This window comes from Saimiri boliviensis, chromosome 1 (genome assembly GCF_048565385.1).
Source record: "Saimiri boliviensis isolate mSaiBol1 chromosome 1, mSaiBol1.pri, whole genome shotgun sequence".
Lineage (NCBI taxonomy): Eukaryota > Metazoa > Chordata > Mammalia > Primates > Cebidae > Saimiri > Saimiri boliviensis.
In genome coordinates this window covers 68506868-68526713 of record NC_133449.1, presented here as the reverse complement: position 1 = coordinate 68526713, position 19846 = coordinate 68506868, and the positions used below count along the sequence as shown (strand labels likewise).

The 19846-nt window shown below is 41.7% G+C and overlaps 1 protein-coding gene across 10 annotated transcripts in view; it reads right to left on the bottom strand.

Moving 5' to 3' along the window:
* Nucleotides 1–19846, bottom strand: part of AAK1 (AP2 associated kinase 1) — a 191059-nt gene that overhangs the window by 62026 nt on the left and 109187 nt on the right. For all 10 annotated transcript variants that reach the window (XM_074398698.1, XM_074398707.1, XM_074398693.1 and 7 more), the window contains exons 5-10: nucleotides 19148–19290; nucleotides 7311–7432; nucleotides 5885–5966; nucleotides 4988–5120; nucleotides 2105–2208; nucleotides 70–149 (exon numbers count right to left, since the gene is read on the bottom strand). In XM_074398698.1, coding sequence (XP_074254799.1) covers nucleotides 70–149; nucleotides 2105–2208; nucleotides 4988–5120; nucleotides 5885–5966; nucleotides 7311–7432; nucleotides 19148–19290 — 664 coding nt within the window. The remainder of the gene's footprint in view (nucleotides 1–69; nucleotides 150–2104; nucleotides 2209–4987; nucleotides 5121–5884; nucleotides 5967–7310; nucleotides 7433–19147; nucleotides 19291–19846) is intronic.

The following is a 19846-nucleotide window of genomic DNA, read 5'->3' as shown; positions in this document are numbered from 1 at the left end:
AACACAGGCATCATTCCCTGCAGCTGTGGCAATCCAAGGAGGACATGTGCTCATGAAGGCATGTCTTACCTGGCCTTTGGCTGGGTCTTTTTTGCAGCTGCCTCACTGGCTTTCACTGGTTCAGGAAGCTTTGCAGGAATGGGAGAGTTCTAGAGAATTGCAAAAAAGGAAAAAAAAAAAAAAGGATATCACAGATTTCTTTTGCTAAAGAATAAGCAGGCTGATTGGGACTGAGAGCTGATGGAAACACATTTTGGGATCTTCTGGAGCGGCTTCCAGGCCCTGAGCTCTGTCTGGTAGAGGGAAGGAAAGTTAACCAAATGCGTATCAGACTCAGCCACAGTCAGGGAAGTAAAGTATCTGAGAAGGGGAGAGAGTAGCTTGTACGTAGCATACGCTCCCCGTTCTCCACCTTGTGTACCATGCTGAGTCACTGTGGCTTGATCTTCTCAGTACCCTTCTGCTCCTATAGCACAGCTTGGAACTGATGCTATGAAAGGAATGGGAAGGAAATGTCTGTAGCTGGTATTATTCTGGATCCCAGACAGATCTTCATTTGAGGTTACCGATGTGTCAAACCAGGGTGCACTGAGTCTGCTCAGAGAAAACCACAGCCACCCCTGTGTATGGCTGCTGAGCCAGTACCCCATCCCAACATGTAAGGCACTACTCAATCCACAAGCCACGGAGAGTTCCTCTGGCTTGAAATCTGCACTATCCATCTAACAATGCTTCGTGAGGGAGCACCAGCTAGCTGTCCCTAACCCTAAAACAAGTGCTTACCACTACTGAGTGAGTACCAAATGACATGAGACTTGTGAGGTGTACTTTTAAAAAGCTAGTTACCAATCTGAATGCTTTAACTTAGATTTCACATTATCTAACTCTATGAATGGTAAAGTGGGACTACAAAAGAAGACATAGTCATGGCAGGTTACTGCACAGTATCCCTCGTTTTAATCTGAGAAACCCAACACACAGAATACTAGTTATAAAACTGGCCTTTTAGGAGGGTCTTCTCACTTCCTTCATGTTTCCAGGTGGGGGGAATCTCTGCTAGAAAATTGCTTGCACTTCCTCTTCTTCAAGCATTCCTCTCCGAAAGGAGAAGAGTTGACTTCTGAGACTGATAAGACTGTGGAAAAAGTGAGCTGGTCCGGTTTGCTATTGCCCTCCTTCCTTTATAGAAGAGTCGGTCCCCCAGCAATCAGGTGTTTACATCTTAGTCATGTGATCTAATGTTAGGGAGCCTGACTGGTCAAGCTACATCTTCTGACTCAAGCTTATTAGTAACAAAGCCAATATTCTGAGCTCCACCTGGATGAACCCCACATCTGATTCCAAAAGTGAGAGTGAAAGAGAAGCAGCACCCTTAAGCCCCAACAGTGAAATCAAAAGCCCATTACTCGAGAAACTAGCAAGAAAATTTCAGGTCAGAATCTATTTATTATAGCATCCATTAATAAAATATTTAAGAAAAATAGATCATAATATGACATGAAAAATATGCAAGGATTGTAAAAAAGACATTTGCAAGCATTTTATTCTGAAAATTTTGAGTGCAGAGTTTAGGATTACTAAATGTAGAAAACATTCGTACATCTTGATGTCTTGGAAGGACAGAGAAAGAGGAGTGTGAGTTATAAATGGCTAACAGCAGAAGCAAAATCAAGAAAGTTCTGCTGCAAGGAAGGAGAACAGGGACAAAGGGTATAGGTTCTAACAGCACAGGGCCATGTCCAAGGCCACGCCTCTGGAGAGTAGCCTGCCAAATCACCTTCAGGTGACTACACCAGGCATGTGGCTCCCAGAGAACCTGAAGAGTTGATAGGCATGAAATTGGTCAATCTTCATCCAAAGTGCTCATCTCAATCCCTAGGGCATTTTTTTGTTCAGTACAATTGCTTCAGTTTTATAGTTAAATTCCATGGGAAAATTGGATTCCCTTTATGGCAATTGCTTCACAGTTAGCTTTGCTTGAATGCCCTCTAGTAGATAAAGCAAAGGACATCTATATTCATTTAAATAGCTGATTAGCACCCCAGGAACTCAAAACGGCAATTTGATAATGTTTAACTCCCTTTAAATAGCACCACCCACGTACCTGTACGTTTGGAATTGGGCACTCTTTCTTGAGTAGCTTAAACGAGAAGTAGGACACCTGGTAAATATCCGGCCTTTTGTCAGGGTCTGGTTCCAACATATACCCTACGGCAAACACAGGTGAACTTATTTAATAATATTCCAACTGCTATTGCGTAGCTAGGAAACATCATTCCTCTCTCCACTCCCAATGTTTTGTTTTTAAGTTTTTATTTTTCATAAAAGTCAGACAGTATAATTAGCCTCTTTTCTCCCCTCTTATGTTCCTGAATATAAAATATTTAATATCCATAAGAAAATCAAATATGTGAATTATAACAAAGATAATAAAGTTCATACTCTATGCTTTGCACCAGCTCTCAGTATGAAAGTTTCCACCTTCATACTCTGATATCGAGGCGGTTACACGGTCTTACCACGGGCTTCCTTGGTTCATCTTATCTCACTAAACGAATGATTATTCTTTTTTTTTTTTTTTTTAAAGACAGGGTTTCACCATGTTGGTCAGGCTGGTTTTGAACTCCCAACCTCAGGTGATCAACCCGCCTTGGCCTCCAAAGTGCTTGGATTACAGGCTTGAGCCACCACACCTGGCCAACGAATGATTATTCTTAATAATTATAACCAAAACCCAAACTTAATGAGTTTACTTATTATTCTTTTGTTGGAAATATTAGCTGGTTTCCAGATTAAAAGAAATTACAAAGTAACATAATGCATATCTAGGTTTCCTGTGACCTATAGATCACTTGTCTATTTCCAGGTCCTTTAAGCTTCTGCTTCTCTGAGACTGGAAAAATCCTCAGGGAAAAAAAAAAAACCTTTGAGAAGAATACAAACACACATATATATATGCAAACAACAATGCAAGGCAGCTGATTGCTTAAATAATAAAGTGAATGCTCTGACCGCCTTGCAGAAGAGGCAGGACTCGGCCTGGCCCTTGAAAGCAGGACAGAATTCAGTCAGGGGGAAAGCAGAGAAAAAGACATTCCAGTTGAGAGAACAGTCTTAGGAAAGAAGGACTTGGAGAAGGACAAGAGAATGCCTTGCTGCACGGAAACAGAGGAGCCAGAAGAACAGGGTAGAGAGAAGGCTGAGTGGGTGGAATGCAATCAGAATCAGAATCTTAAATGCCATGCTAAAAAGCTGGGCCCTACTGTGGCACCATTGGCAAGCCACCGGAGTTTTCTAATCAGGGACATGAGAGGTGGTGTTTTGTAAGATGAATCTTTTGGTGAGGGTGTGCTGGATGGATCGAAGAGAGAAGAGAAAAGCTGGTGACCAGTCTAACAATAGAGGCATTAGCTGACAGAGTCTGTATATACTACAGTGACAGTAATGTACATAAAAAGAACGCAATAAAAACAGTAGAAACTCCAAAAAAGAAATAATTATGGCCGAGTAAATGATTGAAACTTTCCTCTCTCCTGCTAGCTGGATCCAAAGAAATCTTAAATTTCATTTTTCTAGGCTTTGATGGTGATACCACTGAGAAAAACTGAAAAGAAGACAGGGGAATGGGTATTGGGGGTAAAGAGAAGGAAGGAGGGCTAATGATGATAAACTTAATTTTAGATCTGTAAGTTTAGGGTGACAGTGGAGTTACCAAATGGTTTGCAAGCAGTTTGGGAAAGATGTTCATGGTATAGACATTCATAAAGAGTTGTTTTTCTCCATACGAATTTATTACATGAATGTTTTTAAAAATCATCGAAAAATAATACTAGTCTAACATCAAAGTTGGCCATTTTCCCATACTTCCTACCAATCTCACTTATATACCTGGAATTCTAATATGGATATAATGCTTTATCTCTGACAACAATCTAACAATCATTAAATGTCATAATCTAGTCCTTTAAATATTCCCTTTTTTTGCTAATAAATGGAAGAAGCTGATTGACAAAACTGGCACAATGGAATGGGCAATACCTTAAAAGCTGTATCTATGTTAACTAGATAAGTTACCTACATTTTCTCAGCTTCAGTTTCCTCATTTGCGTAATGGGAATAATTATACTTAATATATAAAGGATTTTAAGAATTAAATGAGGTGTAAGTAGGTCCTCAACAAATGTCAGATGCTCTACCCACATTTGCTGCTTCTATGTTTTCCAGTGTATCCCCATGCAGGACCCAAACTGGGTTGCTCAGGATTTGTAATCAATCCATAACAATTAAAACTTAGATGCTAAGAGTCTCAACCAATGTGGAAAGACGATAAAAATCTCTGCTGCTTTAGCATTTTAGTATAGGGCCTTGTGCAAAGATTCCTTTTTTTTTTTTTTTTTTTTTAAGATTACTTATTCTACCATCTGGTTAATGAATGTTAGTACATATGCTTGCTATGATGATACCAAATAGTGGGGAATCTTAAGACTATTTTTAAGAAAGCATTGAGTTTAGGTGCTTGTTATCAAAATCCAGTGATTAACCTAAATGAGAGGAAAAACCTGGTTCCATAGAGTTATATAGTCTTAATTATGTATTCACTCCAGTCAATGCACTGCAATCATTTTCATTTGAATTACTTCCAGTTTTGCAAAGATGAATTTCTTATCACTCGATATGAGTCAGCTGGACTCCTTTGGTACCAGAGCTTTCATAGAGATTGCAACAGAATATAGAAGCACTATACTGCTCAAGGCACAGTTAGGATTTCTGCTTGGGTGGCTGGACTCAGGTGTGAAGAAGAACTTAAGAATTCTAGCAAAAAGACCCACTGCTCTAACTAGACACTGTTACATTGTGAGTTCCCAATCATTACCAACCAATTTATCTTTGCATCTAATTCATTATTCCTGAAATCGTATCCTTTTATCCCCCAATTCATTCTTTGTGTAGAAATAAAAATATGAAACTAGAAACTTAAAATACTTACTAATTAGGCAGTGCATGTCTTGAGAATATCGAGAATTATCAGGAATTGTGAAGCTTCCATCACAAATTGCCACCTGACTCTCCCCAAACGGCAAAGTGAAGTAGCATAATTTATACAACAAACATCCAAGAGCCTAAAAAATAAAGATAGCAGATTGCTACTAGTGGTCTATTTATCATGACCGTAAACGGATCTGAGAAACACACCATCCACATTTACTAGCAGATATAAAAACTATAGACCATCAATGTATTAGAAACATGAGTTTTAAAACCCAACACCACTGTTCAGCATTATTTGTACCATTATTACCAAATCGTGCTCCAGTAAAGAATAAGTATTTGTTTTGCTCTTAAGAACTAGTAACATGGGCTGGGCATGGTGGCTCACACCTGTAATCCCAGCACTTTGGGAGGCCGAGGCGGGTGGATCATGAGGTCAGGAGATTAAGACCATCCTGGCCAATATGGTGAAACCCCGTCTCTACTAAAAGTACAAAAAAATTAGCTGGGCATGGTGGCACATGCCTGTAGTCCCAGCTACTAGGGAGGCTGAGGCAGGAGAATTGCTTGAACCCAGGAGGCGGAGATTGCAGTAGGCCGACATCGCACCACTGCACTGTAGCCTGGGCGACAGTGTGAGACTCTGTATCAAAAAAAAAGAATTAGCAATATTTGCATGAAAAAAATACCCAAATAATTTTCACAAAGCTTGGAAGTAATTTTATCATGCTTCAAGAAGCAGTGGCCGGTCTTCTCACAAGAACAACCTTGAGGGGTAAGTAGGTAAGGATATGGTACAGTAGCCACCATGCTATAGCACTGTGTGCATTAATCTTGGGAATTTACAATCAAGACTGCTGCTATCTGAGGTATGGATAGGTTACTTGACACCTACCCAAATGTCTGCCTTCGTAGTGATGATTTTGCCACTGTACAGGTTGACCATTTCTGGTGCTCGATAGGACAGTGTTGTGTATCTACAATCAAGAGATTCATTTTTTATTAAATATGTCAATACAATAATTAAAAACCAGGAGAAGCAGAAATACTTTTTTTTTTCCTTTTTACATTAATAGAATCCCTGGGGGCAATCTGCAGAAGAGAGTATGAAATATTAGTGCAGATAAAATGCAAGGCTGTCCTTGGTACAATCATATCATCACACCATGGTCCTTTGGCAACAGTCCTCCTAGTCTAAGAACATGTGGGGACTCAGATACTAATGCATTAAATAAATTCTAAAAGCAACTTTTCTTGGGCCCTCAAATAACAAAATCTTCTCTTATAAACTCTTATTCTGATATTATATTTTGTCAATTTGTTGTTTTAAATATGGCCTTTAAATGTGTGTCAGCACAGAGATGTAATACTGACTGGGGTACTCTGGAGAAGAGCAGAAAGTGGGCTCTGACTGGGATGAGGAGTGGATGGAATCATCAGCCCTTCATCTTTGCTCCTGGAATCAGGCTGAAATATCAGTTTTATATCCTGCTCAAGAAAAAAGTAGTATAAGCACATCCTCACAGCGAGTGTCTTGGTGTTACCAAGCATGTGATTTATGCTGCTTGAGTCTCTAGATCCCAGATGGGATGGGTCCAGGCATCCCTCAGGGCCTTAGGTCCATCAGGGTCTTCCTGCCCCAGGGGTGGTTGTCTGAGATGATGCATGAAAGGACAGAAAAGATCAGGATGTAGGTGTGCAGGCTAGACTATTATTGATTTATTACGAGTAACAGTGAGTGCTGTGGCCTGTAAAAAAAAATCCAACACTGTGGACATGAGGGGAAAATGGGTCAAACTCTTATTGGAGTCACAAATCTAAATAAGCTTTTTCTTGTGAAAGTCTGTGATTCAGTATTTGCGGAGACTTTAATAACCTACTCACCATTATTTCCACTTAGATTGCCTTATGAGCAGGAAGGAAGCAGCAATTTAGGGTTCAGTAAAAAGCACATCTGTTTGACTGATAATATCATGGTTGTTATGATCATACTTAAAAACATCCTAGTACTTTCATGGTGTGTGCACCTCTCAGCTTTTTATAGGCTCTGTGATATTATAAATCAAAATATCTATGTACAATGACCACAGGTCCACTGAAAAAGCGCTCTAAGAGTCCTTCCTTTTACTGATATATGCTTGTAAACCCCCTCCTCATTCTTCACTTAAAGTCAAACAACCCAACCGTGAACATGATGCTCTGATTTGAAGGACAACTGACTATCACCATTCTCTTCCCACCTGACCTTCTCATCCATAAGCTGAAAGTAAAGTTGCTCATCTGATCGTGGACAAAACTCCAACAAAGGAGAAAAAGCTTACTTCTTAATCTCATCTTCTACTGCATTGACTCCCTCAGTTTGTGGATTCTGGAATTTGTTGGTGGCACTTCCGAAGTCACACAGGACATAGTGGCCTCGGTCATGCAAGAGGATATTTTCAACCTGAAAAACAGTCCCCAATCACCCATTGCAAGATATCATTTAGTAATGTACATGAAAATTTGGTTTCACAGTTACATACATAAAACTTTTTATTTCTGGCAGTCTCATTAATATGCACAGGGAAGTTATTCTTCTCCAAGTATCTCAACAGGGGTCATCCCAAGTGGAACACAGGAGATGCACAGTAACAGGGAAAAGTGGGTGGAGAGCACAGAAAGAGGAAGCTCCACAGTGGGGGCTGCAAGAGTGCCATTTTTGTAAATTTCAGCCACATTTCTCACCTCTCATACTTATAGAGGTGAAACCGTCTATAAGAGGCAGAAACCGTCCTCATACTTTTAAGCCTCTGACTTGTACCTTTGCTCTTGCTCTTCTTTCAAGCTAGGATGCCCTCCACAATCCCCACCTCCTTAACCAACTACCAAAACGTCATTTCAAACCCCAGTTCAAATGCCGTGTCCTTTTTGAAACTTTCAGGCGCCTACTCAGACAAAATGTCACTCTTTCCCTATTGTCTTACAGTATTTTATTCTTTCATGATGTGAATTACTTCACTTGGACCTTGTAAGTACTTATATAAATGTCTTTACTACACTAGGTTAGGATATTCAGAATTAATATTGTTTATATTTCAGTAACTTCTTGAAGTGACAAAATGCCTGGGAATAAATGGGCAGTTTTCCTATTAATGTACTGCCCTAATTTTTTAAATAAATGAATTCTTTGGGCAGTGAGTTAGGAATTCTAGGCAGCAGGGAACTTATAAAGCCCAAACCTAGAGAAATCCTTGGTATCAAAGGACTCTACCAAGGAAATGACAACTCCAAAATAGTGGGCACTATGTACTGAAGGTGTACTGATTTTTGGTCTAGGTGAACTGAGCTGACTAGTATGCTGGAGGACAGTCCTGGCTATGTGTGGGCAGCAAAATGGCAGCCAAAAAATCTTGTTAGGCCATTAAGACTGTAGTCTCCGTTGTCTTTTGTCTTCAGCCTTCCAAAGACTGACCACCTTTGGAAAACAAAGGCAACAGTAGACCATAAGCTCCTTAAAGATAAGCATCACCTTGTAATCACATTTTTGGTCTTCTCTACCCAGTGCTTAACACAATGCTTGGTATAAAAAAATGTTTGTTGAATGGAATAAACCAAAAAACACTGTGTGAGTGTGTATGCATTTGTGTGCAAACCTGGTCCATCAGGGCAAGAAAGGAGCCACCAAATATCCAGGCCATACTAGTATATTGTTACTGATTCTTTTAAACACAACTGGTCAATTATAATAGCCTCTAATTTCTATACTTGTTTCTATACTTTCTTTTAATTCTTCTAAGAATTACATTAAGTATATTTTATAGTCTGTATCTGCCAATTCCAATATTCGAAATCTCTGCTGCCAACTGATTCTGCAGTTTATTGATTCTTATTTCTACTAAACCTTGCTTACAGTGGTGTTGTGAGGAGTTTTGTTGTTTTTGCTAACTTACATTCCTTGGAACTTAATCTGTACAAAGCTTGTGTGATCTGGGTTTAAAGTCTATTGTTCTTCCAGAGAGGACATACAGGTATAGCTGGGGGCACTACTACCCCGTAATCACTTTAATCTATAATTTTGACCTTGGCATTTCCAGCCACACAGACAGTTTGAACTATAGCCATCAACCTGCACAGGTACATTCTATGATTAACAATTCTTAAGCATAGGATTATGAATTAAGAATGGTTAGGAGGGATATTTGTCCCTTTGAGATAAGGCTAAGGCAGGCAAATATTTCCATCATGTATGTCTTTTTTATAAAGCTCATCAGTTTAATCTATTTATGCAAAGTGGCACAGTCAAGCTTCCTGAGCATATACACACTTTGGTAGGAATTTAAGATAATTCCAACAAAACAACACTAATGTTTTCAATCTAATTTAGAGGTCATAAAAATAACAGCCATCATTTTCTAAGCTTTATTATTGCCAGTACTACTGTACTCAGCACTTTACATAGATTATCCCACTACATCCTCATAATCCCAACATGATTATTATCCTTCTCTCACAGATGGAGAAAATGAGGCTCAGAGTGATTAAGTCACTTGCTAAATGTCACACAGCTAATAGTTGGTACAGCTGGGAAGCAAACCTAAACAACCTCACTCTAGAAAGGATAGGCAATTATATTTCTGCTACAGGAAGTAGGTTAGAAACACAGCAATTACTCAAGGCCTCCATCCTTACTTCCAAATATAGTAGGGCTAACGATACTTGCCTAATGCACTGGGTGCGAGCCTAAAGTCAGGACTTTCTTAGTGCTTTATGTTCAGAAATGCCCCTACAACAGAAATCTATTTAATAAGGAACCAAGTGTCTTAAACTCTAGCTAGGTTGACTTGTTCCATGTCTCCTAAGCATTCCATATATATTCCAATTTGTCCTTTCATTCAGTTGCTCCTTTCAATCAACCACTCACTCTCCACTCAAGATGCAACTCCTTAGGAAAACCTTTCATGACCACTCTACAAAATCTACAGAATTTCCTGTCATAGGAGAGGTTGGCAAAGGCCTTAAGGCCAAATCAAACAATGCCCACTTGTTATGTACCCTAAAGTTTATGGCTGCTTTTGAGCTCTGACAACAGAGTTGAGCAGTTATGACAGACCTAAAATATTTATTATCTGGCCCTTTGTAAATAAATTTTGCCAACCTTTGGTCGGTAACAATAACTGATAATCATTCAGAATTTAGCAACATTTCTTTCACCGTGGGTTGGTATTTAACTTCTTACGTATTTATTCTTACCTTCCCAAGTAAGAGTACAACACTTTTGAGAAAAGGGCACTGTATTATGCCTATGTATCTCCCATAACACCTTGTCCAGTCCTGTACCACACCAGGGACCCTTAAATGTTGCTGACGAAATCACTTATTCAGCATCATTCAGCAACAATCTTCCTCCTTGGCCTCATGCGCCTGGCAGGGTTCATGTAAAAGCATGATTCTCCTATTGTATGTGTGCACTCCCTTTCTGAATCAGTTTCTACACATCTAATGCTGGAATGTACATCTAGAAAAGCTGTTATTACCATACATTTATCAAAGAAACACGTTTCACACAAAAGATAAATGCTTGAGGTGGTGGATACTCTACTCACCCTGACGTGATTATTAAACATTGCATGCCAGTATCAAAATGTCTCATATAACTAATAAATACACCCATTTTGTACCCACAAAAATTAAAAACTAAAAAACTAAAGAAACACGTTTCAACTCCTACTATGTGCCAAGAACGTTTCTAGGTTCTAGGGATAAGGCTGTGAACAAAACAAAGTCTATCCTCTCACGGAGCTCGCAGTCCAATGGAGGATAAGAAAAAAATAATTCTACTTGCCTGGTAGTGATAAATATGACAAGAATGCAGCAGGGTAAAAACAAACAAACAAACAAAACACAAAAAACACAACAAAACAAACAAAAAAAGAATGCAGCAGGGTAATGTATGTAAGGTGAAGAGGAATGCTATTTTAAATAGCATAGTGGGGAAAGTCTCTCTGAGGGAAACAGAGACCAGGATGACGGAGCAGCCACAAGCCATCTGGGGGAAGGGCATTCCAAGCAGAAACAGTATCACAAAGGCCATGAGATGGGAGTGTTGTGGCTGAAGGGTCGGAGGCACAGAGGCAGGCCTCTGTGGCTGGAATAGTGCTGTGCATGGCACTGGTACTGCAAAGACAACTGAAAACATGAGAGAGGACCTACTATGAGCCAGTGCTGTCAGGAAATGGGAGACAAGATAATATAGAGCCATGGAGGAAGTGAAGGACTTAAAGAAGTGAAACAAATAACAGGAACGAAGCACAGGAACCGGAGTGATAATAACAGCAGTAGCTAACAGTACTTACTAAGTGGCAGACACTGCTCCACGCGCTTTTACCTAGAGTATTTCATATAATCCTTACACAGCCTTATTGTCCCCTTAACAGATTAGCAAAATGAGGCCAGAGAAGTTACCTAACTTGTCTGAGGTCACAGGCTGGTAGGGCAGGATTCAGGCTCAGGCCACAGGACTGCCAGGACCACACCTTCACCCACCGTGCTGATATGCCTTTTGCGATTAAGGGGTATAGACAGTTGAGACTGGCAAGGGAGGAAGGAGGAAGGAGGAAGGGAGAGGACCAGAGAAGCACACAGAGAGCAGACCGAGGAACGGCACTCGGGCTCTGCTCCTCATTTTTCACAGGTCAGCGGCACATGAGGAGAGCCATTTTAGGAAACTTAGCTTGGCCAGATGGAGGGAGAATAAGAGAAGGAAGACAATGAGGGGCAGGTACAACAGTCTGGGTGTGAGATGACTAGGGCCAGGTATAGAGAAAACGTCAATAGGGATGGAAAGGGGTAAGTGGGTGTGTACGGATTATGTAAGATGAAGAAGGTAGAAAACCAACTAGACGTCGCACACCACCTTTTGAAAGCTTCAGAGAATTTGCACAGACTTTGTTTTTGGCAAAGTCCTTTGGGGTATAAGCACAAGATTGGTTACCAACACTTACAAGCCCGAACCTTGCCATTCTTTGAGAGTGCGATGCTGCTGACCTCATTTCCCAGCCTCTCAGCTCAAGAGTGCTACTGAAGTTGTCACTCTCGAACTCTCCTTACAGCTTTAGCAAAAAGGTCTAGAAGGCTACCTCCTTCTGACCTCTTCATCTCGATATTATTCCAAGCAGGTATGGCATTTAGGCATTTCAGTCAGAGAATGTACTGCCGCTGCAAAATTTGAAGGATTAGATGAATGCAGGTTTCCAAACCCGTGTTTCTAAAAATGGGACAAGAATCTTCATCCTATTATTCTTCATGAGATCAAAATCTCTATTCTGACAAAAGAGGAGACATCTATGACTTTTTCAACACGAATGTGCTCGTTAAACCTTAACCCTTTCTTCTCCTTTCTTAAGTGCTTGGACAAATAGCATGGTATAATACAACAAAATAAAACAGGAATTTAAAACCTTGTCTCTGTTCTGGGTTGATCACTCAAACCTGTGCAGGTCACAGCCCTTCTGTGTGGAGGTTTCCTCACTAGTAAAGAAGAGGGCTTGCTTAGGCGACCTTTCTAGATCTATGACAACATGAACTGCAATATTGATCTTTATCTTTCTCAGAGAAATAACAATTTTACATGGGGAAAATGATTAATGTGTTAATATATTAGAGGACAGACATTCAATATAGAACAGTACTTCCGCCATGGTTATTTTTAGAACATCAGCTGCTTAAGGACAGGAATCACTTTCAGTTTATTTCCTGTCACTGGAAAGAAGGACCGCACAGGCAGTAGGGAGGGCAAGGGGGCTTTCCTTGGTTCCGCATGTGAACCAGCACACCCACATGCAGGGTGGCACTGGCGCCGCAAGGCCCATGGCAGACCCGGCCTGCGCTCTTTCCCATATCCTGCTTTTATTCACAGTGGCACCTCCTCGCCCTGCTCACAGAGAAGTAACTAGCATTTTCTCTGGCAAACAGGAAAACAGGGAACTCTCTGGCCCTGACTACCGCTAGGACTGTGGTGGCTGGTTCCTGCAGTGACATGGAGTTCAGAGTGACTGAGACCATGTGATACAATGGCAGAGCCAGTGTGAATGGGAGAACCTGGGGACTTTTCACTTAGACCTTGGGAAGCTGGAGGTGCAGCAGGCAACTGTAACTGCCCACCACGGACATACTAGCGGAGAGCGTGAAAATCTAACCTACTAATGAAAGCATCTAGGTGGCATCAAGCGTAAGATCTGGGTAGTCAATGACGAAAAACAACAGCGACCAGGACTTCTCTGCAACAATCGCAATCCAGGCCACTTCCCATGAGTCCCTATATCCAAAGTAAGGAGAAAGTCTCCTGAACCACAGTGAGCAAATTGGCAGCATGCCTGATGATCTTCAATACTAATGAAAATACAACCACAGAGTCCAGTAAAATCAGCTCTCCTTATCTGCATTTTCACATCTCCCTCCATGCAACCAACCATGTGTCAAAACCCACAGATACAGGGGCAACTGTATCTATTCTCCACCTGCAGATGGTTGAATCTGCAGATTGGGAACCTGTGGATACAGAAGGCCAAATACTGTGTGCCCAGCACTGTGCTGCCTCCCACTTAGGAGTACTGAGGTATAAAGGGTAAAGCACTGAGAGCTGGCTGGGGAACGGAGCCTGGTAACCTCTCACTCATGCTGCTGCCTCAGCCTTTCATTCCTGTTTGCTCTCTATCCCCCTGCTGAAACATCTCGTGGGCTGTTCAGTGCAGTGAAGGAGGAGGCTGGGGCCCGCTGCCTTGGCCCTCGCACTGAACTACTCAGCATCCCAGGCAAGACACTGAGCTCTGTCCCCAAGGCCCCGTCACTGGGTGATGCTGACCTAGCACCTCACTGTAGCATGGGGAATGTCACCAGGCAGTGCTATCCTGGAACTACACAAGCTGGTCAGCTGTTATGTACTGGTATGAAATGATTATCATTCAGGCTTCATTTAATCCAGCAAGTGTTTAAAAATTAATATAAAGGGGGCTGGGCATAGTGGCCCAGGCCTATCATTCCAGCAGTTTAGGAGGCCAAGGCCTCACCTGAGTTCGAGACTAGTCTGGCCAACATGGTGGAACCCCATCTCTACTACAAATACGAAAATTAGCCAAGCAAGGTGGCAGGCACGGTAATTCCAGCTACTCAGGAGGCTGAGGCATGAGAATCGTTTGAACCCGAGAGGTGGAGGCTGTAGTGAACCGAGACTGCACCACTACACTCCAGCCTAGGTAAGACAGCAAGACTTCGTCTCAAAAAAAAAAAAAAAAAAAGGGTAATATAAAGGAAGACTCTGAGAACATGGGAATACTACTTTCTAAAATGATCCTCTGTGCCCCTCTGCCTGTTCCCCTTGTCCTCACCTCTGAACTCTTTCAGGCATTTACTGTGCCAGGATGTGCCTAGAGCAGGCGTCCCCAAACTACGGCCCGTGGGCCGCATGCGGCTCCCTGAGGCCATTTATCCGGCCCCCCGCCGCACTTCAGGAAGGGGCACCTCTTTCATTGGTGGTCAGTGAGAGGAGCACAGTATGTGGCAGCCCTCCAACAGTCTGAGGGACAGTGAACTGGCCCCCTGTGTAAAAAGTTTGGGGATGCCTGGCCTAGAGACTGACACACACTCCCTCATTCAACCTTACCACCACCCTAACAGAGCAGGCACCATTAGCACCACTTCATAGATGACAAAACTAGGCTTGGAGAGGCTAGCAATTTAAAAAGAAAGCCAAGGAACCTGGGAAAAAGGAGTCGGGGAGAAGACGCTGTTACAGAGGCCAAGGGAGAGACAGTCACAAAGGAGCCAGAGGCTACAGGGAGAATAAGACAGGGACTGGAAAATGTCCTCTGCATTTGGCAAGACGGAGGAAGCTGCCTATGCTCACCTCTCACAGCACTTGTAATTCTGTCATCATCAGTCACACAGTGGCGCAGAATCAGAGTTCACAGAAGAACTCTAACCCCATTTGACACGGAAGGGTTGCAGAACGGGCTACACAGAGGTGCAAGGTCACATAGATCATAAGAGCAGTGCCCACCAGCGACATTTCTCTCCTATTTCTATGCCTCTCACACTCTTCTCCAAGGCAGGCAGCAAGGGCAGAGGTCAGGTCTTTAAGATTTGGTACCACTGCCTGTTCTGAAATACATGCTAACAGCATTTAAACAAAAATTTTACTCATTGATAAAGGCAACTAGGAATAGTGTCAATACATATTCAGAGTAATGCCTGCGGTCACTGTAGCCTGGTCTGCAACTGGCCACATACTGGGGCCCTGACCCACCTTCTCATCCCCACACACCTTGCTGTTCCCTTCTGCAGGGGGCCCTCTGGCTCTGCTCTCTGCCCAGAATGTTCTTCATCCCCTCTGTGACCACTCATTTCCTATCAGGCCTTCAAAATCCCACTTTTTTAGAGAATTTCAATCACCATTGCCCGATCCCACTATCTGGTCATACATCAAATCCCTTGATTATCTTCTATTCATCATTTTCTTCTATAGAGTTTTATATTTCATCTATTTCTGTTTCAAGTCTAAATATTTCATTGATACCTTCTTACTAACAATACTTTGAACATCTTGAGGGTAGGAACAATGTTATCTCTGTCCCATGCCCACAGAACTATGTACTTGTACTATGCTAAGCTTGTAATAAATATTCAACAACATGCATTCCCTGCCCCCACCCCACCTTTTTTTTTTTTGAGACAGAGTCTCGCTCTGTCACCCAGACTAGAGTGCAGTGGCCAATCTTGGCTCACTGCAACCCCCACTTCCTGGGTTCAAGCAATTCTCTTGCCTCAGCCTCCCAAGTAGCTGGGATTACAGGCACCAGTCATCACGTCCAGCTATTTTTTGTATTTAGTAGGGATGGGGTTTTGCCATGTTAGCCAGGCTGGTCTCGAACTCCTGACCTCAGGCGATCCACCTGCCTCAGCCTCCCAAAGTGTTGGGATTACAGGTGTGAGCCACCGCACCCAGCAACATTCCTCTATTTCTACTCAGAAAAAAAGGGCTGACTGTGGGCAGAGGTACACTCAAGAAAGCTATCTAAGGCTTTGGGAGGTATATACTTATTCTCCTGTAAGCTAACTGCCTTAGTACAGAAATGCCAGGATATGCCACTTCATGTCCACTAGGATGGTGAAAATAAAAAAGGACAATAACACGTGTTGGTAAAGATGTGGAGACACTGGAACCTTCATGGATTGCTGATGGATGTGAAACAGCGTAGCTACTTTGGAAAACAGTTTGAAGGTTCCTTAAAAAATTAAACACAGAGTTACTATATGACCCAGCAATCTAGCCCTAGGTATATATCTAGAAAAATTCAAAACATATGTCCACACAAAAACTGGTATATGAGCGTTCATAGCAGCGTTACTATTCATAATAGCCAAAAAGTGAAAACAACTCAAATGTTCATCAGTGAATGAATGGATAATCAAAATGTGATACATCCATACAACAGAATATTACAAAACCATGAAAGTGAAGTACTGATATGTGGGGAACACTCCCGTGTGAGACCCCTAAAAGGCGTGAGTCTCACTATACGGTGAGTTTGATCCCAAACACAGTTTCCTACTGGAGGCAGTCGAGCTATCCGGAATATAGGAACTGAAAGATGAATGATCAGTTTCTAATATCAACCACAATATCCTTTGGGCCTAAAACTATGCATTGCTGCTAGACCGAGTGACCCCCTGCCGGCAACCGGTTCCTGCTTTTAACCTTTTTATGACTTTAAGTATAATCCTTAAACCTTACTTACCAGACTGCCTTGCACCTTAGATAATGGTTTAACTGTCAATATTTGCAAAGCAAAATGCCACCATAAGGGATGGCTTTGATTCCTGACTCAGAGATTCCTGAATGGGGAAATTGAGTTGAGTTAGGAGTAGACAAAGGACAATCCGGATAAAAGACATTCTGATAAGCAAAACCAGAGACACCTGCAGCCAGGAGGAATAATGTCTGGATGCAAACAAGCTTTGTGATTACAGGAAATTCTGTTACTTTTTACAACCACTGATTGTGTATCTGACTTTTCAATTGTATAGGCCATGTAAGGTATACATTTACATTTTGTCTTGCAACCATTGTGTATTTGACTTCTCTATTGTATAGGCCATGTGAGGCATACATTTACATTCCTCTTACTATGACGTAAACCAGAGCCATGAAAGTGTATTTATTCCTGGCCTTTGAAAAATAAAATTTGCTGTTTAGGCACAGCCTATCAGCCCTCCAGACGCCTCGCTTTCTCTCTCTCTGTCTTTATTATTTTCTCAGGCGCACTCCCTCTTCCAGGTATTGGGACCCTCTTGCAGGTCGAGAGACCCCCGGGCAGACGTGCCTACCCGTCCGGACGGTCCACGACACTGATACATACTACAACACTGATGAACCCTGAAAACATTATGCTAAGGGAAAAAGTCAGACAGAAGGGGTCATATATTATGATTCCATTTACATAAAATGTCCAGAACATGAAAATATAAAGACAGAAAGTAGACTGGGTGTTGCCAGGGGAGAAGGCAAAGAGACGGGGAATAGGGAATGACTGCTAATGGATGCAGGGTTTCTATTGGGGATAATGAAATGTTCTGGAATTAGGTGGTAGTGATGGTTACACAACTTAATGAGTATACTAAAAATTGAATTACATAGGTTTTTTTTTTTTTTTTTTTTTGGGCAGAGTCTTGCTCTGTTGCTCAGGCTGGAGTGCACTGGCATTATCTCCACTCACTGCAATATTTTCCTCCCAGGTTCAAGTGATTCTCGTGCTTCAGCCTCCTGAGTAGCTGGGACTATAGGCCTGTGCCACCACGCCTGGCTAATTTTTGTATTTTTAGTAGAGATGGGGTTTCGCCATGTTGGCCAGGCTGGACTCAAACTCCTGACCTCAGGTGATCTGCCTGCCTTGGCCGCCCAAAGTACTGGGATTATAGGTGTGAGCCACTACTCCTGGCCTGAATTATATACTTCAAAGGATTAAATTTTATAGTAGGTGAATTATGTCTCAATTTTTTTAAAGAGTTAAGAAATAAAAGAAATGCAAGTATGCTGCTTTAGTCTAAACTTTTAGAGTACACAAAACACCTGGTGTTTGTATTAAGCTATGGCTTCTCGGTGTTCCCTGACATCACTATCAAAATTTTAGCCCAAGAGATTCAGTGTGAAACTTAGCAGCCTGAATTTAACAAGCATGCTAGGGGAGGCTGACCCTAATATGGTGCCAATTGCATTCAACACTGTCAAGGGACTACAATATGAAAGGCATGGTGGATGGTGATGGCAATTAGGACAGTTACAAAAATCAATTAGTGGATTTTGCAAAATATGAAATAAGACTACAATATGAAATGCACAGTGCATGGTGATGGCATGGTGATTCCAGTGCATAGTGACGGCATGGCGATTCCAGTCATTAGCTATGAAGCATGCTTCCTGAAACACAGGTAGAATGAAAAGAAATTGTAATTTAGAATCTAAAGGGCTGGATTCAAATTCTGGTCCTGTCCTTCCTAGTTATATGACCTTAGGCAAGTCACATAACCTCTCTGCTCCTTAGTTTCCTCAACTATAAAATGTGACAGAGAATGTCTCCCTCTGAGGAGACAGTGTACATAAGATGTAGCAGAGTACGTGGCACACAATTGGTGCTCAATACATGCTAAGTTGAACCCTAACAAGGTGCCAATTCCATTCAACAAACACTGTCAAGTGACTACAATGTGAAAGGAATGGTGCATGGTGATGGCACTTAGGACAATTAAAAAAAATCAATTAGTGGATTTTGCAAAATATGAAATAAGACTTTAAAAACCAAGCATTATTGTTTACTAAGTATTTAAATTAAAAGTATTATTTTTCACAATCCTGGAAAAGTTGGGGGAGTATATCAGGAAAAACAAAAACAACACAGGCTCAGGCATTTGATAATTATGAAGAATTTCTGGAGGCTACTTAAGTAATAAAACTTATACCTGTACTGTACTTTTTCCTTTATATTTTCTCTCCTCGGGCAGAAGAGAAGCATAGAAACAGGGACCATACCTTAAATTTCTCACCTATCCTCACAGTATCTCCTCCATTCCTGGGGCAGACAGAAAATACTCGGTAAGAATGCACTCAATGAAATAGTGTGGTCTGTACCTTCAGGTCCCGGTGGATAATAGGGGTTTTGCACTGATGCAGGCGGGCAACAGCTTCACAGGTATCACAAAATATCTGGAGCACTTCATTCTCCGTAAAGCCTGTTTGCAGGCGCTGGTTCATCAGGTTTACCACCTGGCCACCTGAGGTGTACGTACAGCACAAAGGAGAGGTATAAACATTCAGACCTGTCAGTTAATCTAAGAAAATGAACGGCTGTCCAGAGAGAAGCGGTCTGGACTAAGGTAACAGAGCTGACCACTGACTGATCCAGGATTAAAACCTAGCTGTCTTGACTCCCAGCTTGGGATTTGTTTTCTTATGATTCAGTGTCTCCTCCAATGCATCAAAAACAGTTTCTTTATTTTATAAAGTACCCCAGATGTGAGCTGCCCTCATTATGTCTTCAAGATGAGTAGAACTGACAATATGGTCCTGTTGTAGTTGCCTGGTTATACTGTGACCGTTGTGTATGAGACATGGTCACAGCCTCAACTTGCCATATCTTTTAGTAAGAATCAGGTGGCACAATAGGTCCAGGAACAAGAAGAAGATGGTTTGATAGTCTGAACTTCAGAAACAGCTTAGTCTCTCTGGCTTCACTACTTACTGCTTGGCCTTATGGTACACCAGCAATTAATCTCCAGGACCAAAAGATTGATGACTTCACTTAACAAAATTATCCAGATACCTGGATGC